At 34.9% G+C, this 26,842-nt stretch overlaps 1 protein-coding gene across 4 annotated transcripts in view; it reads left to right on the forward strand.

The window, feature by feature from the left end:
* The window catches only part of LIN28B (lin-28 homolog B), a 133,561-nt gene that overhangs the window by 84,579 nt on the left and 22,140 nt on the right, over nt 1-26,842 (forward strand). For 3 of the 4 annotated variants that reach the window (XM_079939802.1, XM_079939803.1, XM_079939805.1), the window contains one exon: nt 20,908-20,949. The exons of the other annotated variant lie outside the window; for it this stretch is intronic. In XM_079939802.1, the coding sequence (XP_079795928.1) occupies nt 20,908-20,949 (42 nt within the window). The remainder of the gene's footprint in view (nt 1-20,907; nt 20,950-26,842) is intronic. 4 annotated transcript variants of the gene reach the window in all.

The raw sequence follows: 26,842 nt of genomic DNA on the forward strand, positions 1-26,842 counted from the left end.
TGGTAAGTTTTAAACTGTGCAGTGTTCTGAGTAGTGTGATGAAATCTTGCACCATTTGCTTTGTTCCATCCAGACCTGGATCATCCCTTTGTCCAGCACACACTGTCCATTAGTCAGTTAGCAGCCTCTTGGATATCAGTTTGACTATCATGATATCGCAGTGTGTGTGTTCAAATAACCCTTTTTTTACTTAATAATGGCTCCAAAGCACAGGAGTAGTGTTGCTGGCAATTTGGATATGCCAAAGAGCAGCCGTGAAGTGCTTCTTCTTAGTGAAAAGAAGAAAGGTCTTGACTTAATCAGGAAAAAAAAAAATCATGTTCTAAGGTTGCTAAGATATGATATGAAGGAATCTTCTATCTGTGAAATTGTGAAGAAGGAAAAAGAAATTTGTGATATTCTTGCTGTTGCATCCCAAGCTGCAAAAGTTATGGCCACAGTGCATGATAAGTGCATAGTTAAAATGGGAAAGGCATTAAATTTATACAATAAGATGTTTTATATAAATTGTGGATACAAGTCCTTAGATTTATGATTTGCAAATATTTTTTCTGAGTTTGTGGTTTATTGTTCCAGTCTCTTAAGTATCTTCCACAGAGCAAAATTTTAAATTTTGATAAAGATGTTTATCAATCTTTTATTTTTTGTCATGTTTAAAAAATCTTTGATTAACTCCAAATTTGATTAATCACAGAGTTTTTTTCCCCTGTGTGAGGTGTGAGGTTGAGGTCTAGGCTCATTTTTCGCCTGTGAATAATATGAATTGTTCAAACACCATCTGTTGAAAACTATATCTTTTCTCTTGAAATGTTTTTAAATTAGAAAGTTTAATTTCTGTCATTTCAGGTTTAAAAATTAAAGCTCTAAAATGTTTATTTTAACAAATTCAAATTTGGTTTTGTCACTCAAGAGAACTTATTTGTTCTATATATATATATATATATATATACATATATATGTAGAATCATATTTTTGAGAAGATTTATGTTTCTGTGGCAAGAAATAAAAAATAATTTTAAAGATTCTATCTTAATTTTAAGTAAACTATTTGCAAAAGAAAGTGGGTTTATTTTTTTATTGTCTTAATTCTGCTGAATTTAGTATGCTGTTACTAGCGTCCAGCTACATAATAGCAGTAAATATTAACTTTTAAATTCTCTTATGTTTAAAATATTTTCTTAAATTTTTAAATGAAATAATTTTTGATTTATATTTGCTGTTTACTTTTTCTTATGTTCATTATCAGAAGAGTAAAGAGATTTAATGACCTTATAAAAGCTCTCTTTATACTAACATGAAGGTTGTTGTTAATAAAAGATTTTAAAACTTTATTCTTATTCTGAAAAACTGGCATATATTTTGGTATCATTTTATTCTTTAAAGAACTACAATTTACTATGAGGAAAAAGAAGTAACTTCTAACAGAATGAAATTGTGGGGGAAGATAGTAGAATGAGGATTTTATTTATTTGTCACTGTCTTATTTATATGAAATAATTATGTCAACCTGTAATATAGAAATAAATGTTTTATATAATAAAATTTCAGTTTGTATTAACATATGTGTTATATTAGTAAAAATTATGTGGACTGAAACAAATGGTCTGGAAATGTTTCTATGTAGATTAAATTATTTTAATCCTTAATAATTAAAGAATAAAAATATGTGTAATTTAAAAAAATATTTGAAATGCATATATGCATGATAGGTATAAATATATTGGGTATATACATATAATTTTGTGTTTTTTTATTTATGGTTTTTTTAACTTCCTTTTTTATTGTAATTTTTTTCTAGCATAGTGACTGTCTTCTTTGTTCTCAACCTTCCACATCTTTTGACCCAACCGCACTGTGCAAGAAGTGCTATTCATAATAATGCAAGTTCCCTTTCAACAATGTTGACTTGAGATTTTTAAAATAACACCAACGTTCTATTGCTTTCATTCCATTTCAGACAATAATACATTTGCATCACTGCATTAGCACATGAGTAAGCTTCTTGATTTTCTACATGAGTTGAACTTTTAGTGTATTTTGTTTAGAAAGAAGGTTAATTGTTATGATGTTCCGTATTACTGCTTTTGGCATGGAAGTATAGGAAATTCATTTGTTCATGTTAGAAAGACTTGTTAATTTATCATTTTTAAGATGCTCTTCATTTAGACTTAAAAACTGATTATGAAATTTGACATTCCTTATAGTCCAGTGTTAAAATGGTGTTAGAATGGTACATTATGTTATATTTACCATTTATGGCCAGAAAGACCAAAGTGAATGTAAATAGAAACTCATTATATATGTCTAAATTATTCTCAGCTCAGAAGAGCTAACTTGCCTTTTTAAAAAAAATTAAAGATGTATGACAGAAGAGTTATTTTTACAGGGTCCTAGTTTTGTGGTTTCAAATTTTTTAATTTGCAAGAAGATTTGGAAGCCATAAGAATTTTGCTTTTGTCTGTCCTCCCTGAAGGATCGTATATTTTCACCTGTTTATTAAAAAGAAAAATTACTTATTTAATGCCCTCATTCACCTTTAGAGCAAGTGAGCTCAAAACTAACTAGTAGTAACCCTCCTCCATTCCCTCCCCATCCACCTCTGTGGCAGTATAATCTTATCTCTGTGGTATAATTTGAAGTTTCCCAGGTACTTTATAGTTAGGAATTCTAGTTCTATATTTTTGAAATCCACATAGCATTCCTGGAAACAATAAAGCTGTACTCAGGTTTATGGTGCCATTTTATTAAGGATATCTGTTTTATATTAAAAATTCTTTCAATGATTTTATTTTCATATTTATTATGTCCCAGAACCTGCTCCCAAAAGAAAAAGAAAAATGCTCTTTAGGTGCGGGAGATGTTTGAAAAATGTAAATCAACGAATTCCAATAAATAACTGTTTCACCCTGATACTTGTGTGATTAGATTTAGGAATTTGCTGTTTAGTAGGTTCCTATTGTGGAAGAGAAATCTCTCAGGCATGAATTGATAGTCCAGATCCTTTGAGGTCTGTCTATTCTGACCTATGACCCCTATTCTTACAAGGTCAACATCTGAGGGCAGGAGATTAAGGCAGTTTAAAGACCGGAATGGTAAATGGAATGGAAAAATTAGCCAGCACATTTTGGGTGCAAAACATCAAAGTCATCAAATAGTTTGCTTATTTTAAACCTGGCTTGTGGTTGTAACAAGCTAATTTTACTGTGTTTGTTGGAATCAGAAAAATTTAATAATCATAATTCACTACAAGATTCTATTTATACAATGTTAACTGTGTAATACAAATTAATAAAGCTTAATCTCAAAATATCAGGAAATGCAAAAATAATTTGTCACAGTTACAATACATTTTAGTTTTTCATTCAGCTTAGATGCTTAATTTAAATCGAAATTGGGAAAATATTTACCTTAGCTTTTACTGTGAAATAATTTTATCAGCAGTTGAATGAAATATATATTCAATTATATATAATTTAAAGTGACTGAGGATTTAGTTGTAATTATATACCATTGACATAAGAAAAATCTATTTTTAAAACATAGAGATAGAAAACAGAAGAAAGTAAATTGGTTAAGCAGAGACAATTTCCTTTTTTCCCTTTCCTTTTTTCCCTCCCATTCTTAGACTGTATGCTCTTCATTGTAATTTCAAAATAGACTTTAAATCTTAGTTCCTAAGTTTTGGTCCCTTGTAAGCAATTCCCCTCCACCCTATATTTTACATTTGTTTGTATCCTGGACAGCTGTGAATCTGCATCTTCTGCTTCTTACTAATGACTGGCAAGGGCTGGAGTTGAATAACTGAACTGTTGCATCCACGTTTCCATTCATTCATACAGTGACTAAGAAAATTAGCAAAACCAGTGGAATACCCAAGTCTCCCGAATTCTGCATTTTTAAATTCTACCCCAAATTTTCCTTATTATATACCTAATTTAAGGGTGGTTTTCTTTCTTCTTGTGATTATTTGGCCAGAGATCTCTTAATGAGGCAATTATAGTTGTTTCCTTCATTCACATTATCTTAGCAGATGCTCTCCCTGCTGTGACCTCTGTTCGGACTAGGCAGACAATGTGCCATTCTCATCACCCACCACAAGACATTGTGTGGGCAGAACTTCATTTGGCGCTGCATAGGTCTCCCAAGTTGCCTGATGAGAATGGTCAGAAGCCAAGGGGCAAATAATCACAATTTTAGGTTCTCTGATTGCCATTTTATTCTAAGCAAAATAAATAGTAAAATAATGCCTATAGAAAAGAAATGGTCCAGAAGCAACTTATAATATAACAAGTAGAAATTGTGGGTTTAAGAAGTAACTTTACATAGCTTCCTTACTTTAGACTGGTCTTGGTGAAAATAAGATTATTTATTGTATGATTTTAATAAAAGGGATTATGAAAAATGGCTAATACTTTTAAACTTGGAGATCCTTTCAAAAAAAGAAATTAATTTAGCCTTTAATATTAAGTATGTATATTTTTAATGAACATACAACATTGTTCAGAGTGTTACTTTTAAACTTTAAAAAACATAAATCCTCATGCTTATATCTGCTAGGAGATCCAGTCTGTTCCTGTTTGAACAATAAGGGCTGATTAAGATGAAGACTAATCAACAGAAAATGTCTATACTTTATACTGCCAAATTCCTCCACTGAAATACTAGTCCTGTGTCCCAAGCCCAAGTGCCATTTTCAGAGAATTACAAACTTGTTAGCAGCCTTCAGCTAACCTTTCTTTATTCTCCATTAATAAGGAAGTACAAGTCAAATTCAGTTCTTATGAACTTGAAGAGCCTTTTGCAAAGCTCCTTCTAAATTTACACTGGAATTTTTGTTTTTTGAAATTTGGTTAAAATAAACATATTAAGAGCTACAACTTGAATTATTCTCATATGATAAAGAGATGGTTCTTTTTGTTGGTGTAGATAAGATCACCAAATTTTAATAAATAGATTTTAATATGCTTGCACTTATCGATAAGAAGTAGTAATTTAGTAAGACAGTTTCCACTTCTGTAAAATCAGATTCATAATAAATTACCATCTAAAGTAAAAATTTTAACATATGCATTTTCATATCATGAAGAACTACTTGTAAAGTATAGATACTTCGGATATAAGCAGAGAACAAATATTAAATTTAGAAAATGTTTTTGTAAAGGGGAAAATGTTCTCTTAAAGGGAAATCTAGAACAAGTCAAGCAAGAAGTCAAGAATTTTGGCCTCTAAAACTTTTCTTTAAGTTTAAAATTTTTCTTTAAGTCTTGTCTGTTGTATGATTATTTTAAATATATGGGCTAATGAGGATCAAAGTTAAATGTTTCCTTTCCTTTTGGGATAGAGAGTTAATATTATCTATAGTTTTCGTAATTTTTTTTTTTTTTTTTGCGGTACCCTGGCCTCTCACTGTTTTGGCCTCTCCTGCTGCGGAGCACAGGCCCTGGACACGCAGGCTCAGCGGCCATGGCTCACGGGACCAGCCGCTCCACGGCGTGTGGGATCCTCCCAGACCGGGGCACGAACCCATGTCCCCTGCATCGGCAGGCGGACTCTCAACCACTGCACCACCAGGGAAGCCCTGTAATTATTTTTTAAACTCAGTTTTTCAAGACTCTTGTACTAAGGACAACTGAATTTCATAGATATCTTCATTAACTGGGAAAGCAGGTATATGATCATGGTTAGAGGAGCTCAGTTGCCTGTGCTAAATTTGAACCAGGGCTCTTTATACTTAGCCTGCTTCCTCACTTCTATACTGTCACAAATAAAAGCCTCTGGGGACAGTGATTTTTTTTTTTTTTTTATAGTATCATTGTATGGAACTGCTATTAAGTCAATTCTTTCTTTTTCCTACTTGGCTGACTTGAGATTCTGTTCTCTGATTTAAGCAGTTGCTTTTAGTCCTCTCAGTTTTAATAGAGTCTAGAGTCCCTTCTTGGGTTTGTTATTGATACTACTGGAGGTGCTACCAATGCAATAAGAGAAGAAAACTAAACAAAAGATCTGAGGATTGGAAAAGAAGAAAGCAAATGCTTTGTTATTCACATCAATATGATTTTATATCCATGGTTATCCATAGATAAATTATTGGAATAATTGAAATAAAAAAATTTAACAAGATTGCTAGTTATAAATTCAATACACAAAAGTCAAACTAAGAACAAATGAATATCTGGAGTGTAAGGACAGTTCTACATCCTAGGAATTCACAATTAGAAACTGGTATTTTAAAAAGGGTTTGCTGAGACTTCCCTGGTGGCACAGTGGTTAAGAATCCACCTGCCAATGCAGGAGACATGGGTTCGGGCCCTGGTCTGGGAAGATCCCACATGTCGTGGAGCAACTAAGCCTGTGCGCCACGAGTACTGAGCCTGCGCTCTAGAGCTCATGAGCCACAACTACTGAGCCCGCGTGCTACAACTACTGAAGCCCACATGCCTAGAGCCTATGCTCTGCAACAAGAGAAACCACTGCAATGAGAAGCCCGTGCACTGCAATGAAGAATAACCCCCACTCGCCACAACTAGAGAAAGCCCATGCAGCAAAGAAGACCCGATGCAGCCAAAAAAAAGAAAAAAGTGCAATCATTAGGTGCCATGGCACAATTTAATTCTTAAAAACATTTAAAAAATTAAAAATAAAATAAAAAGGGTTTGTTTCACAATTGGAACATAAACTGTAATATACTATACCTAGGAATAAATCTAACAAAACTATGAAAGATATTTATGGAGAAATGATAAACATATTGAGATATATAAAAGCAAACCTAAATAAATGGAGAAAGATATTTTGTTAATAAATGGCAAGACTCAATATTTTAAAGAGCATAATTTCCTATAAATTAATCTACAGATTCAATGTAATTTCATTCAGAATTCCAACAAGGTTGATTTTAAATTGACTTGGAAGTTAATAAGACCAATAATAACCTCACAATTCTATAGATGAAAATCGAAGTTTCAAGGCTCTCCCTACCAGATATCTATATTTATTATACAGCTATGTAAGTATATGTAAATAAGTGAGGTGATGGCCCAGTGAATAGACCATTAGTAATGAGAATATATACAAATCTTAATATATGGCAGAGGTGCCTTTCAGATCTTGGAAAATAATGCAAAGATTATAAATGGTCCTGGGAGTATATCTGACTATAGAGAAAAAGTAAAATTGGACCCCGACCTCATAACATATCTAAAGATCTAAAGGTGTAAAGCAAAACTTTACAGCTCTTAAGTTTGGGAAGGATTTTTTTTTTTAAACAAGACACGAAAAATACAAACTATAAGCAGTTAAATTAAATTGACTACTTCAGAATTTAAAATTTCTACCTGGCAAAGGTTTCAGTCAGGAAGATAGAGCCACTTTAAGTGTTATGAAAATTGAAGATTCACAACTTACACAAGGGACTTCCCCTGGTGGCGCAGTGGTTAAGAATCCGCCTGCCAATGCAGGGGACACGGGTTTGAGCCCTGGTCAGGGAAGCTCCCACATGCCACAGAGCAAGTAAGCTCGTGCGCCACAACTACTGAGCCTGTGCTCTAGAGCCTGCAAGCCACAACTACTGAGCCCATGTGCCACAACTACTGAAGCCTGCGCACCTAGAGCCCGTGCTCCGCAACAAGAGAAGCCACTGTAATGAGAAGCCCACGCACTGCAATGTAGAGTAGTCCCCACTCACCACAGCTAGAGAAAGCCCACGTGCAGCAACGAAGACCCAACATAGCCAAAAATAAAAATAAATTTAAAAATAATTAATTTTTTTTAAAAAAGAACTTACACAAATGTGAGAGTTGCTGGGCAAGGGAAGGGTCAGTACATACAGTACATGAGAGAAATATTCACTAACCAGTCTTCAGAAGCCCTGGACTAGATAGACAAAGCATGCAGGGAAATCCAAAAAGCCAAGCATATCTGGTATTGCAGAGGAACTGGGGAGAGGGAGCCCCTGGGGAGAGCTATGGAAACTGCTACCTCTGTGTTGTGACAACCTCTCTGGATTTGCAGACAAGGGATGGTGTCAGGCTGCTGGTCAGTGGGACCAACATTGGGAAGACAAGGTGGGCACAGCACCAGAGAGGACAAGCCAGGACATGCTGGGCAGATCTGTGTGTGCTACCGTGGCTGACCATGATAATGGCTTCTGCTTTGTTTTTGCTTTCCATGTCTTGTCGTATATGAGTTTCTCTTTTGGCTGACTGTAACCCAGAACCATCCAGAAAAAAGACTCTGGGAAACATAGTTACCAGGCATAACCTAACTGACATAAAATAGTCCAGCACCAACAGTATAAACAAAGTTAGAAATCTGATACAATATAGAGTGGGAAAAGATATTTGCAATGCATGTAGTTGATATGGAATTAATATCCATAATATGTAAAGGACTACAAATCAAAAGGAAGTAAAAGCCGAACAGAAAAATGAGCAAATAGTAATTTATAAAAGAAAAAAATTAATATTCAATAAACAAATAAACAGATACTGATTTAAATGAGATATAATTTCACTCCCATAGAAGTAGCAGAAATTTTAAGGTCTGACCATACTAAGTAGTGTGAAGAATGTCACACAGTCCTGCTGGGACTCATAGTCAATGAATCCACTTGAGAGAGCAATGTGGCAATACCTGGTGGAATCAAAATTTTTCATATACTTTGATTCCACTTCTAGGTGGATTTACCAGAGCAGTGTTTTTCAGAATGTGGGCTGGGACCCACTAGTGCCTTTTGATATTAATTTGGTAGATTATGGAAAGTATTAGTGCTATTTTTTAATGAAATAGAACAATAAAAGTCATCAGAGTGAAGTGCATGTAGTAAGAGTATTGTTTCATATACTTTTGGGTTATGCTGGGTGTTTTTGTGTGTGTGAGTACTGAATTGTGACGCAAAATGTTTTCTCTGTGGGTTACGGTCACATGTACACAAAGAATTGTGCAAAAAAATATTTATTGCAGCATTGCTTGTAATAGAAAAAAACAACTCAGAAACAACCTAAATGTCTGTTACCAAGAGGATGATTAAATTATAGTATATTCTCAAAATGAAATTGAGTTAAAATGAACAGACTACAGCTACCGTTATCAGTCTGGATTACTTTTTTAAAAATCCCGCTATAATGTTAATTAATAAAGCAAGCGGCAGAATGATCGATGCAATATTATTCATCTTTATTAATTTTTTTAAACCACCAAGTAATATTATGCATTGTCTGTGAATACTTATATTTATGGTAAAAATATGAAACATGATGAACGATGAGTTCATCATAATGCTACTCTGAGATCAGAGAAGAGAATGGGATTGGAGGAGCATATAGGTTATGTTGACCCATTTTTTTCAAGTTATTTTTGTGTCCTTTATTTTTACTTATTTATTTTTTGGCTGTGCTGGGTCTTCATTGCTGTGCGTGGGCTTTTTTCTCTCGTTGCGGCGAGCGGGGGCTACTCTTGCTGTGCACGGGCTTCTCATTGCGGTGGCTTCTCTTTTGCGGAGCACGGGCTCTAGGTGTGTGGGCTTCAGTAGTTGCAGCACACAGGCTCGGTAGTTGCAGCACGCGGGCCCCAGAGTGCGCAGGCTTCAGTAGTTGCAGCATGCAGGCTCTAGAGTGCACAGGCTTCAGTAGTTGTGGCTCGCAGGCTCTGGAGTGTGGGCTCAGTAGCTGTGGTGCATGGGCTTAGTTGACTCGCGGGATGCGGGATCTTCTCGGATCAGGGGTCGAACCCATGTCCCCTGCATTGGAAGGCGGATTCTTAACCACTGGACCACCAGGGAAGTCCCTGTGACCTTTAATAAGTTACTTATATAGATTTCTTGTGATGATTATTCTTAGGTATTTTTGATGCTATTGTGAATAATTTTTTTTTCCTTTTAACTGGCCATTGCTATTGTAGAGAAAAACTATGGGTTTGGGCAATAGTTTTGTGTCTTCTCCAATAGTCATACCTATTATTTAATTTTCTTTTCTTATGGAATAGACTAGAATTTCCTAAACAGTGTTGAAAATGCTGCTGACAGCAGGCATCCTATCTTCTGATTTAATGAAAATGGCTGTAATATTTCAAATTTAAATGTTATTTTCAGTTAATAATCATGTTTAATTGCTTCCCTTCTCTTTTTATTATGAATACCTGTCAGATTATATCAAAAAATTTTTCAGCATCTATTGACATAATTATGTAATTTTTGACTTCAAGTTATTGATACAATGAATTACATCTATAGATTCTATGAAGTTGAATAATTCTTATATTCCTGTGGGAAAAACCCTTCTTAGTCATGATATGCTGATATATTCAGTTTCATAATATTTATTGGTCTTCATGAACTTGGACTTTTTAATGTGTTTTCCTCATCATGTTTTATTACTAAGGCTATTTTATTTAATGTTTGGGTAGTTTTCTGTCTATTTCTATGTTGTGGGGTAATTTAATATACATAAGAATTAAAGTACTAGTCTCCAAAGTGGAAAATCTATCTCCAATAGATAGACAAGATAATAGATTCATTTTATTCATACATGGAAAAAATATCATGACTTGTGTTTATATTTATTTATTTTTTTGTTTAATAATATATACATTTACTTTATAAAGTATGCATCTACTTTATAAATACAAACAAATATACATATATTGGGATGGATATTCAAAAATATTTTACTGATAAGTGTGTGTGATCAAAATGATTTGGAGCCCACAGCTTAAAAAGGTGATAGAGGACTTCCCTGGTGGCGCAGTGGTTGAGAGTCCGCCTGTCGATGCAGGGGACACGGGTTCGTGCCCCAGTCCGGGAAGATCCCACATGCCGCGGAGCGGCTGGGCCCGTGAGCCATGGCCGCTGAGCCTGCGCGTCTGGAGCCTGTGCTCCACAATGGGAGAGGCCACAACAGTGAGAGGCCCGCGTACCGCTAAAAAAAAAAAAAAAGGTGATAGAGCTGAGCTACAAAACATCTAAGCCCTTTCTTTGCCTTTTGTAGTTTAAAAAATTATGTTCTCAGAGTCTTATCTATTCGGTTTTTCTACTTCTGATTGGTCGAATTTGGTGTATTTTGCTGGGGAATTATTTACCTCCTTTACATTTTCTGATACATTGCCATAAAGTGGCAATAAGATTCTTTTAGTCTCTCCCATTGTGCAGTTGGATTTTAATAATCTCTAGCACTTTACATTTTTATTTTGTCTGTTTCTTCCTATTTAGGCTTCTTGTGGATTTATGTTTCTAAATAATTAGCTTTTGTCTTATCTATATTTTCTGCTGCTTTTGATGGTTTTCTCTGTTTCTTTATTTCAGGTCTTACAGTAAAAAGTCTTCAACTTTTGTTAATTTTGTTTTATTAATTTTGTTTATTTTTTCTACTTTCTGAAGTTGAATACTTAGTTTTAGTCTTTATTTTTATTAAAAATAAGGATTCCAGACAATAAATATTCCTTTAAGAAAAGCTTCATTGTGTTGCATAGGTTTTGGTATGAATTTATTATTTTCATTATTTTCTGGATAATTTAAAATTTTAATTTTCACTTTGCTTCAAGGGTTATTTCATTTTTTTTCATCTGTTTGGAGATACATTGGTCACTAATCTTTCAGGTGTAAGTAATATGAACCAACTCATAATGGCTTAAGGCAATCATTCACAGTGGTGGTCCCTGGACCAGCATCAGCATCACATGCACTCTTGTTAGAAATGCAGATTCTCAGGCCTCATCGAGACTTACCCACCAGGATATGGACCTCAGCAATCTGTCTTTTGTTTTGTTCTGTTATTATTATTATTTTTTAAAACAAACCCTCTAGGTAATTTTGATGTGCTCTGAAATTTGAGAACCACTGGCTTCAGGAGGAAAAAAAGAAATGTATTGACTTGCATAATTTATAATTCCAGGAATTAGAGTAGTTTCAGAGATATCTGGATTTGAGTGCTCAATCCACATGCCAAGAGGGATAGAAATACCAGCAATTCTGGCAAAAGCCCAGGATTGCTCTAACCTGTAATGCGGCTCTCTGGTTTGCTAGACAGCAGTCATTTGCCCACCCCTTGAGCTGAGGAGTGAGGTGAGCCCCATCTAAACCACAAGGATTTAAAGTAGGGAAAGGAGGACTCTCCAAAAGCAAACCAAGGTGCTATTATGAAAAGAGATGTTAGATGAGTTAGGCAAAAACAACTATTATCCGTAAAACAGTGCTATTCGAAGTAGCCATTCTGCAAACTGTTTCCGTTCGTCAACAACACTAGGAACTTGTGCCATAATGTAAAACATGCTACTTCCTTCACTTGAGAAAGTCTTCGTACAAAAACAGGGTCACCTGTACTAAATATTCATTTTTTCATGTGTTTAGAAATTTTCTTCTGTACTTTGTTTACATATTTCTTTACTTGTCTCCTTTTCTCCTTTTAGAACCCCTCTTATTCAACTGTTAGTTCCAAAATTGGTCTTTAAAGTTTCTTATTATTTTTTTTCTTAGCATTTCCATCTGTCTTACTTTTTGTTGTAAGATTGTTCCTCTTGAACTTCCAGCATATTGAGTTCTCAGGTGTGACTCTCTCCTTTCACTGTTCTTCCTATTTAATTTTAAAATTTCAAATCATGTTTTCAATTCAAGACGGCCTTTTTTTCTCTGTTCTGAACTAACTGGTTTAGGTTAAAATTTTCTTCAGAGAATTTCATTGGGAGCATTTTCTAAAGGTGCATCTTTCTTCATCAGATTACATTGTCCCTGTGTTTTTTCCCTGCTGTTTATTTCTCCAGTCATGGTTTTTCTTCCCTAAACAAGAGTATAGAGCTGGCTTTTAGCATTTTTTGAGCAGAGGCAAATCTCTGAGCTGTGGAAGGTATAGTTTCTGCTCTTCTGAGCTGTAAGTAAACAAATTAGCAAACCATGACCCTTTTGCTAAGGGAGATAGGAGGATGGAGGACAGAGGAGAGAAACTCTGTTATCTTCCTCTGCTCACTGAAGAATATATTTAATTTACCAAAGGAACAAAAAATGAAAACACTTAGGAATAAAGTTTAATAAGAGATATGCAGGACCTAAATAGTGAAAATGAAAACTATACTTTGTTAACGTAAAAGAAGAGTTAAGTAATCTAAACACATGTCTATAATCTGTCCTGGGGTTTATTATCATTGTGTGTGTATGTGTTTCTGTACTATTCAAATTGACATTTTTTTCCTTCTTTTATTTTTATAATCTTTTTTTCTAAATGGAATTGATTTTGTGTAACATTTTTGTAACCAGCCACCTTATTAACTTCTTTTTTATTGATTTTAATAATTTTTCAATGTATTTATGGTTTTCAAGGTATGAAATATTTTCACTTACAAATAATAATTTTGCCTCATCTGAGATCATCTTTGGCATATCCAATTTCATTGCTCTTTCATTTGGTGAGTTCTTGCATTTTGTTTCTGCCTTTGTTTCTTATAGATCAGATAAATAGTGATCTATATGTTTTCTGGTTTATGGTTTATTTCTTTTAACTCTTAACTCCATCTAAAATTTAATTTATACCTTTATATAAAATAAAGCTTTATTCTAAATTTCCCCATACTCAGTATCTCTTGTCTGAACTCTTTCCATTAACTTGAAGCCTCTTTTGTTACATAATGATTTCTTCTATATGTTATTTCTAAGATGTGTGTTTCAGGACTCCAATTTTGTATTGTTTGTCTTGATTTTTCTTCCACCAAGTGTCTCTATTTCTCTGTATTTGTAATACCTTTTAGTACCTAGAAAGCAAATCTCCCTTTATTACTGGTCTAAAATATTCTTGTAGCTCCTGGATGAACTTTATTTATTTTTTTAACTTTTTATTTTATATTGGAGCATAGCCGATTAACAATGTTGTGATAGTTTCAGGTGCACAACAAAGTGACTCTGCCATACATATACATGTATCCATTCTCCCATCCAGGCTGCCACATAACATTGAGCAGAGTTCCCTGTGCTATAAAATAAGTCCTTGTTGGTTATCCTTTTTAAATATAGCAGTGTGTACATGTCAATTCTGGATAAACTTTAATATCACTTTGTCAAGTCTTTGTCACTACCAAGAGAATCCCACTGATATTTAGATAGGAATTCAAGTTATTTTATTCATGAAATTCCTGAGGTACAGGAATCCTTACAGTTGATAAATCTGAGGAAGAATACTATTGATATAAATAGAAATTTAAATTTCTATAGTAAAGCCATAAATCTAATCATAACTGTAAACTATCACTTCATATACTTTGATCTATTTTTTCATGCTCTAAGAATTGAATTAATACAGTCATTGGATATTACTTTAATAGCAATAGTTTAATATCTTCATATTTATTAAAAATAATTTACCTGTGATGTTTAATATCTACAGTTGTGTAATAAGTAAAATTTGGATCTATGATATATTAGAAAGGTGTTGTTAAAGATAGAAGGAAAAATAATGCTGTAGGTATATGTATTATGAATAGTCTAGCAGTTAAACTGTTAAAAATAGAAAAAGCAGATAAATAATCCCATCACAGACTGAAAATTATAGGAGTACTTGAAGGCATTGTCTCTTCTAGGTATATTTTATATAGGTATGCCTGTTTAATTAAATTCTGGGTGACCCTTTACTCATTTTAAATTATATTTTCTTAAAAAATTAAAAAGCTATCATGTCTGCAAACACTTGAGCCATGCTATAAAGAAGAAAATCACTCTTTTTTTGGCTCAGGAAGGAAGTCTGACGTCTCATAGTGCATGGCCAGGCTGCTTTTCAAAGTCCAGTTGGTGGGATGCTGAGCAATACCTGGCCAGAACTCGGAACTGTAAACTTGACCACATGCCTCTCCAAATGATCAATATACGATGTGCTTGCTATCTAATACTACTTATTAAAAAATCTGAAGCTTCACTATTCTTTCTTTCATGTACTGTTTTCTCTCTATTTTCTGAAATGGCATTTTTATAGTAATTTTAATTAATACTAAATGGATTTGTAATGTTTTAAAATCACGTTTTATATTATCAGGTCAATTATAGGCCTCATTAACTTTGTTAACATTTTTTTCTTAAGTCAGTCATAGATCACCAAAATATCAGAGAAATGTTGATTTAGCCACTTTTGTTTCCTTAGGAGATTCAGTACATGGTATAAAATGTAAGGCTGTTTTACGAATGATGTAAAAGGTGTATAGGACTCTCTAAGTTAAGTAGCTATACCTTAAAAGGAAAAAAAATGCACTTATATTGGGAAGTTGCTAAGAGGGTAAATGTTAAAAGTTCTCATCACAGGACAACAAATGTTTGTAACTGTGTGATGGATGTTAACTAGACTTATTGGGGTGATCATTTCACAATATGTAAAATATTGAATCATGCTACACACCTGAAACTACTGTAATGTTGTATGTCAATAATAATTTTTAAAAGAGGAAAAAAATGCCCGTTTTAATGAATAAAAGAAATAGACAACCAGGGAACACCTAGTTGTAATTGAATTACTAAGGAATGTCGAGTTCTAGCTTTGTTGTCTCAAAGGACTTTTTTAAAGTTTCAAAGAAGTGTGTGTCATAGAAAGAGCGGAAGCCCATGAGACCTACAATCTGAGTTGCTTGGACATATAAAATCCATGAGGATAGGATCTGATCTTCCTTATTTATCATTGTATATCTAGCTTCAAGCACCTGTGTGGTATAGAATTAGTTGCTGGTAAATATTCCCAATGTCTCTGTGTGTGTTTGTGTGTTTTTCTACATATGTATGTATCAATATTTGCCTAAATATATGGCTCTTTCATAACCTGGTAAGTTTTTAGCCAGTAATCTCTTTTCTATTGTTATACATTTTCATCTTATCTAAAACCCATAACATATTCAAATCTCCTCCAAATAATTGTAAAATGTCCTCTTCAGCTGGTTTGCATAATCAGTATCTAAAGTGGTGAATTTGTCAGTTTCTCCTTCTAGATCTGTCCATTTTTGTATGTGTATATATGTAAATATTTAAATTATAAATTCAATTATTTTTCATCATGTAGCATCCTTTTCTATTCCTAGGAATATATTTTTGCCTCAAAGTATATTTTTTCTGTTAATATTAATAAAACCAGGGCTACCCTGGTGGCGCAGTGGTTGAGAGTCCGCCTGCCGATGCAGGGGACACAGGTTCGTACCCCGGTCCGGGAAGATCCCACATGCTGCAGAGCGGCTGGGCCCGTGAGCCATGGCCGCTGAGCCTGCGCGTCCGGAGCCTGTGCTCTGCAACGGGAGAGGCCACAGCAGTGAGAGGCCCACATACAGCCAAAAAAAATATATATATATATATATATAAATAAAACCAGCTTTCTTTTGGTTAATATTTGTCTGACGTTCTAGTCTGCTCAGGTTGCCATAACCAAATACCACAGACTAGGTGGCTTAAACAACAATTTATATCTCACAGTTCTAGGGGCTAAAAGTCCAAGATCAATGTGTTGACAGGTTTGGTTTCTCCCGAGGCCTCTCTCCTTGGTTTGCAGATGGTGCCTTCTCACTTTGTCCTCACCTGGATGCACACATATCCCTGGTGTCTCTTCCTCTTCTTGTAAGGGTACACTAGTCATTTTGGATTAAGGCCTCACCCTGAAGTCTTCATTTAACCTTGATTACCTCTTTAAAGGCTCTCTCCCCAAGTACATTGATGATTAAGACTTCAGCATATGAATTTGTGTGGGGGGCTACATAAGATCTAATATAGTTTCTTTCCTCTCTTTTTTTTCAAGCTATTCATATTATTTTGTTTTATATGTCCTTTATAGACAACATATATCTGATTTTTATATTTTTAAATCTAATCTGACAGTCTGTATTTAAACTGGTACATTTAGTCTGTACACATTTAATGCCATTATTGATATATTTTTATTACAGGTTTTGTGCTATCTTTTCAGACTGGATTTTTTCCTATTTTTTTCTTTTCTTTTTTCCTTTCTGTTGTTGTTCTCCTTTCTCCTTCTTTCTTTTTTTTTAATTTTTAAAAATTTTTGTTATTTTTGTTTGTGTTGGGTCTTCATGGCTACGCACGGGTTTTCTCTAGTTGTGGTGAATGGGGGCTACTCTTCGTTGCAGTGCGTGGGCTTCTCATTGCAGTGGCTTCTCTTGTTGCGGAGCGCGGGCTCTAGGTGCGCGGGCTTCAATAGTTGCAGCTTGCGGGCTCAGTAGTTGTGGCACACAGGCCCTAGAGCGTGTGGGCTTCAGTAGTTGCGATGCATGGGCTCAGTAGTTGTGGATTGCAGGCTCTAGAGCGCAGTAGTTGTGGCTCACAGGCTTAGTTCCTCCACGGCACGTGGGATCTTCCCGGACCAGGGATTGAACCCATGTCCCCTGCATTGGCAGGCAGATTCTAAACCACTGCACCACCAGGAAAGTCCCTCTTTTACATTTTTATCTTATCTTTCTATGCTGTGTTCCATGTAATTTCTTGATATTTACTTTCTAGTTTATTAGTCTAACCTTTATCTGTGTCTAAGTGCTGTTTAATAATTCCACTGAGTTTGAGATGTCAGCAGTATTGATTCGATACCTAATAGTCCTGTTGAGTTTGTTATTTTCAAATATGCCTGGTTATTTTTTCTAGTCTCTTCTTGGTTGTTCATTTTTGTAACTTCATCTTTTTCTCTCTATTTCTTTAAAAACTCTGTCTCTAACTATTTTATAGGCTGTTTTTGACAATTCTGATAAAGTTCTTAGAAGTCTAACTTGGTAGTTTGTTGTTTCTGCTGACCCTTACCTCATGGTGGTTTATTTATTGGTGTCTCATTATCTTTGATTATGAGGTCATACATGTTTGATTATATCTATGGAAATAGTACAGGCTTAAATTGAGAAAACTTTCCTCTAGAAGTAACTGTGTTTGCTTCTGACTGGAACTATGGGTTTCCATAGCCTTCATCATTATAACTAATTTCAAAAATCCCTCGGTGTGGAAGAGACTTAAGATGCTGCTGGCCCTGTGACTCAGTCTAGTCACCTGTTACAGCACTAATATTATTATCCATCCTCAGGGAAGCCCTGCCTTTCCTGTTTGCTTATAGCTTACTGCTCCTTGCTCTAACTTTACCTTTAGTGTTATTTGGGGAGGCTCTTACCTTTATTTTCTGCAAGCCCAGCAATGCATGCAAATGTGTGTTTTTTCCATGCATTTTTTTGAGAATTGGTTGGTCACATTGCTGGAAGCAGAAGTTCTTAATGTTCTCTTCAGCTATTTCTGATCTACTTTTTAAGACATCCATTGTATTTTTAATTCCAATTACTCTTTTTTTAAAAATTTTCTGAGTGTTCTGTTTATTTTTTCAAATCTGCTTGTCTTTTGCTCCTGACCATAGTTTCAATCCCTTGTTAACTTCTTTAGATTAATGGTTCTCAGTGAGCATGGTCCTATCACACAGAAGGTGTTTGGAAATTTGTGGAGGAGATTTTGGTTATTTTCCCTACAAATGGTAGTCAGTGATGGGAAAGGGTATTTTGATCATTTCCTCCACTTTAGTCAATAATGAGAAGGGGTAATTATGGTTGTGTAGGACTGTTAGATAATTTCAGTGTATGAGACAGTCTCAGAGGACACACACATTGTCCTATCTACATTTTACTAATGTCTTTTTTTTTAACATCTTTATTGGAGTATAATTGCTTTACATTGTGTGTTAGTTTCTGCTGTATAACAAAGTGAATCAGCTATACGTATGCATATATTCCCATGTCTCCTCCCTCTTGCATCTCCCTCCCACCCTCCCTATCCCGGCCCTCTAGGTGGTCGGTCACAAAGCACCGAGCTGATCTCCATGTGCTATGTGGCTTACTAGTGCCTTACCTTTTTGATAAAGACTTTCGTTGTTTCATTGATTTAATTTCAACTTTAATTTTTGTTGAAAATCAACTGGCTGCCCAAAGGTAGCATGTTTATGGATTCTCTTGTATTAACCTATCTGTCCATCCTAATGCCAGTACCACCCTATCTAGTTTATTGTATGATAGTTGGGGTTGATTTTGCCCCGAGGGGACATTTGGCAATGCCTGGAGACATCTTCGGTTGTTACAATTGAGGAGCGGGGTTGCTACTAGCATCTAGTTGTTAGATGCTAGGGATACTGATAAAAAAAATCTTTCGGTACATAGGACAGCCCCCACAAGAATTATCTGGCCTAATGTCATTGTGCCAAGATTGAAGAAACCCACTGTATCTTTACAGTAACTCTTGAAATAAGGTAGTATCAGTCCTCCAACCTTGTTAATCTTTTTCAAAATTGCCTTGGGTATTCAAGGTCCTTTGCATTTTTATAGAAATTACAAATGAGTTTGTAAACTGGAAATTTGATTGGGATTGCATTTAATCTATAGATTAATTTGGCGAGAATTTACATCTTATTTTGAGTCTTTGGATTCATTAACCCGATATATAACCATTTATTTAAGTTTTCTTTTATTTCTCTCAGTAACGTTTTTCAGTTTTTAGTATCAAAAGCCTTCCATATCTTTTGTTGAATTTACTCTTGAGTATTTTATGTGTTTGGATGCTCTTATATATAATTTCCTTAAATTTTGTTTACTGTTTGCTGCTGGTATATAATAATACAATTGATTTCTTGAGTACTGCATTTGTCTATCAATTCTGTTATCTTTTGTAGACTCCTTAGGATTTTATGTGTTAATAATCATGTTGTCTGCAAATGAAGATAACTCCTTTTCTATCCTTATGACTTTATTTCTTTCCTTTTTTTGTTTTGTTTTTGTGGGGTTTTTTCTCCTTATGCACTGGCTAGGTACTTGAGTAAAATTTTAATTAGAAGTGATGGACATCCTCATTCTTTGGAAGAAAGTGTTCAGTATTTCAGTATTAATTATTTTGTGATAGTCCTTTGTCAGGTTGAGGAAGTTTTCTCCTGTTTCTAATTTCTGGAAATTTTTATTCATGAATGAATGTTGTATTTTCTCAAATGCTTTTCTGTGAATGTACTGATCAGGTGTTTTTATCTCCTTTATTAATATGACTTTTAAGTCAATTAATTGACTTTTCAATGATAGTACCAATAGATGTGTATTTCTGGGATAAACTCCAGTTGCTCATGATACATAATCTTTTTTATATATTGCTGGACTCTTTTTGCTAATATTTAGCTAATGATTTGTGTGTTCATGAAGGATATGGGTATATAATTTTATTTTCTTATAATGTATTTGTCAGGTTTTGGTATTAGGATTATTTAGATCTTATAAGCAATTTCCCTCCTTATAATGAAAACTATATTGTAATATTGTATAATTTATTTAACATAGAATTCACTAGTAAAACCATCTGGACTTGGAGCTTTCTTTGTGGAAATTTTTTTTTACAAATTCAATTTCTTTAACAGATAGAAGGTATAATAGTCAGAGATCTCCAGGGAAACAGACCAGATTTGTTAAATCAAAAACTGATTTTAAAAACCTGGTTTTTATCAAACCCGACAATCTCTGCTGTTTAATTGGAGAATTGAGACTATTTGTATTTAATTATTAACATAGTTAGATATAAGTCTACAACTTAGCTATTTGCTATTTTTCTCACTTTTCTTTCTATTCATTCCCTGTTTTCTTTCTGCTTAATATTGTTTCATGTGCTGTAAAATGTAAGCACTTACAAAAGGATAATTTCATTCACCCCTGTGTCATCCTTTGTGCTATTTATTGTGTCATATATTTACTTCGACATAACTTGTAAATTCCACGAGTCAGTGTAATTGCTTTTACTTTAGATTGATATTTATCTTAGAAGTAAATAAGAGTAGAAAATAAATAGCATTTTATGTTTATGTACACATTGCCAATTTCCAGTTCTTTTCATTTCTTTGTGTAGATTGAAGTTTTCGTGTGGTAGCATTTCCCTTGAGCCTGAAGAAATTTTTTTCCTTTTTTTTTTAGCATTTCTTCTTGTGGAAGTCTGCTGGCCACAAGTTCTCTCAGGTATCTTTATTATATCCTCATTTATGAAGGATATTTTAATAGATTCAGAATAATCAATTAAAAGTATTTTTTCTTTTACTACTTTGATGATGTTTGTTATCTGGCCTCCATTAGTTCTTAGAAGACACTAAATGTAATTCATTTCTTTGTTCCATGGTGTGAAATGTATCCCTTTGCTCCCCTTGCTCCTTTATTTGAGTTTTCAGTAGTAATTATCATTCATGTGCCAAGGTATGTTTTCTTTGCATTTATCATGTTTGGTATTCTCTGAGCATTTTTGATCTGTTGATCCAAGATGTTTTTCATAAAATTTAGGAAATTTTTAGCCATTATTTCTTCAAGTTTTTTTTTTCTTTCTGCTCCATTCTCTCCTTTTTTTCTGGGACTAATTACACACATAACACACTACTTTGTATTATCCCACATGTCACAGACACTCTGTTTGTATTTTTCAGTCCTTTATTGTATCTGAAATCAGTTCATATTATTTCTTTTGTAGTCCATCTTTAAGTTCACTGACGTTTTTCTGCAATTTCCAGTTAGTGAACTTTTCGTTTTAGATATAGCTTTCAGTTCTAGAATTTCCAGTTGGATTATTTTGTTTGTTTTCTTTTTTTCCCTGCCACGATTCCCCATTTTTTTAAATTCAGCAAGTCCTCTTTTCCTTTTCGTTGTTGAACGTATTTAACATAGCTGTTCTGAGGTCTTTTATTTCCAACTTTTGGGTCTTTTCAAGGTCTTTTATCTTGTCTGCTTTTTTCCTGCTTCTTTATATGTCTAGTAATTTTTTGTGTGTGTGCAGAATGTTGCTGCTAATAGTTGTAGGGAATCTAGGTTTTCATCTTTTTTTTTACAGGTGTTGAGTTTTATTCTGGTAGGCAATTGAATTACTGTTAGTTTTTTATTCTGCCAGCCCTGTTTTTATTCAGTATAGATCTATTTTGGTTTTGTGTTTAGTCCTAGGATGCAGCCTTTCCTCTGGGGTACGTTCCTTATTCCTAAGGTATGAGTTACTGGGATCTCAGCTGAATACCCAAGGTGCTGGGTTAAGAATCCATTGTGGTCTTACCACCCTGTCTGGGTAGAACTCCTATATCTTCCAGCACTTTGTGACCTTGGGTATCTGGTATCTGGTTATCTCTGCACCAAACAACAGTACCCTCTTTCTGCTGTGCTTTAGCAAGTCTCATTCTGTATATGGGGGTAGAGGGTTCTCTTTTGCACACATTTCTTCTATCCAGTAGTCTGTTCCATAATTTCAACTGCTTCATAAACCTTTAGCTCAAATCTTTCATTCTTCTGCTCATTAACATCACTGTGCTGTGCCTGGGTTCTTTCTCTTTGACCCTTAGTCCCAAAGTCTACTCAGGAAGCCAGATCACACATGGTGCTTATTTTGAATGTTCTCCTTCCATAAAGCATCAGTTTTTCACTGCCCATTGTCCCATCCAGTGCCTGTAAACAGTTACCTCACATATCTTTTCCAGTTGTTTAGTTGCTTACTGAAGAAGAAGTCTAGTAACAGTGAGTCTGTCATGGTCAGAAGCCTACGGAACCTATGTATTCTTAATTTGTCTGTAACATAGAGATTTAAAAATTGCATGTAGAAAGTATTTATTTTGAGTTTGCAGTTTGCTTTTCAGACCTACTGAAATACTGTCTTCAGAAACAATTTTTCTATAAGCTCTTGTATTATTGTTTTGTTTTCCAATCCATCAGCTATTCCGTGTCACCTATTAAAGGGTATGGTTTCCAAGGTCTTTTTATATACTTGACCCTGAATTTATGTCTCAGCATGAGGTACAGTTAAAAGATACATGGTAAGTTTTCTGCTGGACTTCATCACTATTGTCTACCATGTTACAACATGGGGAATTGGGTACTGCACTTATAAATAAGGTCTAGCTCACTTGAAGAGTGTTGTATTTTCTCATATTTTATATATTGATTGTTGTTAAATTTGCCTTGACATGTTATGCTACTTCAATTAAGGTCATTCCCTTTGTCCTTGTATATATATATTCACACTAATTTTTATTCTAGTATTCCCCGTACCTCTTCTTTTTTATTTTCCTGTGCTTGTATGGAATGGCTTCTCTTAAGTCCAGATTTATTTATCAGAGACAAGTACCAAGCACTGACAATTTCATTATGTCTTCTAGTGTGGTTTTGTTACTGCATTTTTTATTGAAATATGCATTATTTTACTATTACTTTTTCTCCTATATTTTATACTTAAGGGATATATATATATGTATGTATGCATATATAATGTGTATATGTAGATTAGATTATTTTAAATTTCTGTCATGATAAGAATAGGGGCATTACAAAAATATTTATTGTACAAAGTAGACATGGGCCTGATAATGTTAAGAACCATTGCCTTAAACATATCAAAATGTATTTATTTTACAATTTGAATCTAATCAACCCAATATCTGAGGTCTTTGGTTCTTCTACTGGCTGTAGTTCATGCTACCCTATTTTTCTTTTGTTTTTTACGATTTTCTTTTATTTTCTTTTCTTTTTTGCGGTACGTGGGCCTCTCACTGTTGTGGCCTCTCCCGTTTCGGAGCACAGGTTCCGGACGCGCAGGCTCAGCGGCCATGGCTCACGGGCCCAGCCGCTCCGCGGCATGTGGGATCCTCCCGGACCAGGACACGAACCAGCGTCCCCTGCATCGGCAGGCGGACTCTCAACCACTGTGCCACCAGGGAAGCCCTATGATTTTTTTTAACCAGTCATATTTCTTGGACTTTTACCTGTAGGAATTCTTTGACTCCTGGCTTGAAAAATACATTTTTTTCCAGGGATTTTTTTTTGTATTTGCCTGGAGACATTTGTACCAACTGGGAACCATTTTATGAGAAATGCTCAGCTTATGCCACATCTCCACGTGAGCTGCAGTCTGGGTTATGGTTATCACTTCTCAGGGGAGACTTGTTTTCTCTTCCTCCCAGCACCATTCTGGGGGTGGGAAAGTTTCCATGCCATACTCTTCTTCAGGGCAAATTTGTTTTTCATTTATCTTTACATTGTGAGTACAGTTTGCGGGGGGTTCTGGCTCTATGGGGCAGGATCTCCTATGACACCCCCAACTTCTGGGCAGATCCTAGACTTTGTTTCCTGCCCCTTCTGCTTCATCGTCCCCGTTACAAGGTCAAAGCTTAAGGTTGGCAGTGTTATATGGATGCCTCCAGGGTGAGGGTCTGTTTCAATGCTCCACTTACTACCCTGGTTTCCTGCTTTCACTTCCTTTTTGACTTCTAAGCATTCCTAACTTCCTTGCCTGATCAGTAATGCATTTCAAAAGATGTTTTAAAAATATTTTGTCCACTATTTTTAGTCATTTTCAGTGGTATGGTCAGAGTATTTTTATATGCTACTTTGAAGGCAGTATAATTCTTTTTTTTTTTTTGTATGGTTGACTCAAAATTTTTTTTTATTTTTTGCTAGTGTGAGTATTTAAAAAATACTTGTGTCATTTTTCTTTCTCTTTTTGTGAATTTCCTGTTCGTGTCTTCTTTGTTTTTCTATTTGTCTCTGGTGATTTAAAAAAAATGTATATTATACACTTTGGAAGGGGCTTATTCTCTGCTCTCTGAGGTACTCCTTTTTCCTAAGATATGCATGTTTAACTCTGAGGAAGTTAAAGTCTGATACTGGCACTGCAGTTCAATTTTAGCTCCTTAATCCTTTTGTATTCATTGTATGTTCTATCTGAGGCTTCTTACTACCACTTGCTTGCTAAATCCATCAGCCTATTTTAATACCTCATCTTATTAGCCACTTTCTCCACTACAAGACTGTATTTTCTTTTACAGTTTGAATCTAATCAACCCAATATCTGAGGAAACTGGGGAAACCCCTCTTTTTTGCCCTCCTACTGTTGACTGAAAACAATTGCACATAACTCTCAACTTTTCGGTTGTGCAATGTTGTTTCAGTCGACACTACTACCCGTCTGACTGTTCCTTCTTAGACACCTCACTGGTTCTTCCACCTGAAAATTATTAAAGAGAAGTATTTCTGAAAACTTTGTCTGCAGGTCTCTTCTCACTTTTCACATTTTGCTGGTTGACCTTTGTCCCATGGCTTTAACTACTACCTGTCCTTTCAGTGATATCTCCCAAATCTGTGACTTCAACCTTAGCATCTCCTCAAGTTTCAGACTAGCAGTATCTCCAAGGGTGCACATCAACATACAGTTAACTTTTAGTTCTCCCATTACAACGTCTTTGAAAACTCCTTATATAGTGAATACTGAAGCTTAGTCAAAAGTCCGAAGGACTTGTCAAAAGATGACTAGATAAAGGGAAATTGAGCTGAATTTGGTAGTTTTTGCCCAGGAGATGAGGCTGTTGCCATAGGGTTGTATGATGGCCTAGTGGGTGCCTGTTAATCTTCAATATTGTCTAGAATACAGGACAGTAATGTCAGTACAAAAAGTATGGTAGGGGCTTCCCTGGTGGTGCAGTGGTTGAGAGTCCGCCTGCCGATGCAGGGGACACGGGTTCGTTCCCCGGTCCGGGAAGATCCCACATGCCTCAGAGCGGCTGCGCCCGTGAGCCACGGCCGCTGAGCCTGCGCGTCCAGAGCGTGTTGCTCTGCAACGGGAGAGGCCACAACAGTGAGAGGCCTGCGTACCGCAAAAAAAAAAAAAAAAAGTATAGTAGGTGGGAAGGCATGCCTTTATTTCTTTTTGACATTGGTCACTCTGTATCTCACCCACTTTCATGATGATGCCCTTCTGGTACTAAATTCTCTCTTTTCCACCTTCAGGTTCCAGCAGCTCATAGTAATTTTCCTTTTCACTGTTTTTATTTTTTATTACACTATTAAAAAGTAATACATGGTGACTAATTTAATAAATTTTTGTTTCATTTATATTATCTAAGATAATACTAACATGGTCATCACTGGTTGGTAATTGAGTGGACCAAGTGGGTTGATAGATGTACCTGGAGTATAAGAATGGCCTGTCTTTGGCATGGCATCAAGACAGAGACCAGGAAACTATCCCCAAGTGGACAAGATACTGAGAAAACTGTTTATAGGTTTAGGAAAGTTGACCCAAGAGTAAGGTTTATGTTTCCATTTTGCTCTTAAAAGACAAAAAAAAATAGTGAAGATTTTCGTAGTACTTTTCCTTTTCTTTGAGGCATCCAAGTAATATAACAGTGGACACTACGAACGCAATGATGAATGATGGAACTTACAGGAAAATTAATCAGTATTGGAAGACATCTGGAAACAAGGGGTCAAAATGGCCTTGAAGGGATGAATTGAGTTTGAGATTACGGAAAAACATCAAAGTGGGAATAATTTGTGAGTGATCAGCATAAATAAAATAGTTTGTTAAGGAAATGGATGAGTTTTTCAAAGGAGAGATGATAGATAAGCTTATGTTTAGATTTTGGTGAATCCAGGAAGATACTGAGAATAAGATAGGAAAATAATGTCAGAAAGGTAGAAAGAAAAGCAATATAAAGAGTGTCCTAAGAGCTAGATGAAAGAGTAGTTTCTAGAATATAGGAATAGTGAGCAAATTTCCCATACATAAAGCTGTATTATATACAGATTAGTGTCTTTATAATTTTCTTCATCTACAAAATTTTCTGATAGAATTTATTAAAACAAAGTTACTCTAGATTTGATTTTTAGGGACTCCAAGTTATAAATCAGAAAAATACTGAACATTTCAACAGTTACCTACATATAAGAAAAAATGCTTGGCATCTGCGACAAAGCAAATTAGTTTACTCATCAAAATGCAGAGTAGGAGATGGTAAAGAAAATCCCAGTGGACAAGGGATGGTAAATGCAAATTAATTATAGAACATTCATAAGATAAGCAATATATCATTATTAGGCTATTTAGTCTGTTCTC

The sequence above is a fragment of the Stenella coeruleoalba genome (assembly GCF_951394435.1).
Source record: "Stenella coeruleoalba genome assembly, chromosome: 12".
Taxonomy (NCBI): domain Eukaryota; kingdom Metazoa; phylum Chordata; class Mammalia; order Artiodactyla; family Delphinidae; genus Stenella; species Stenella coeruleoalba.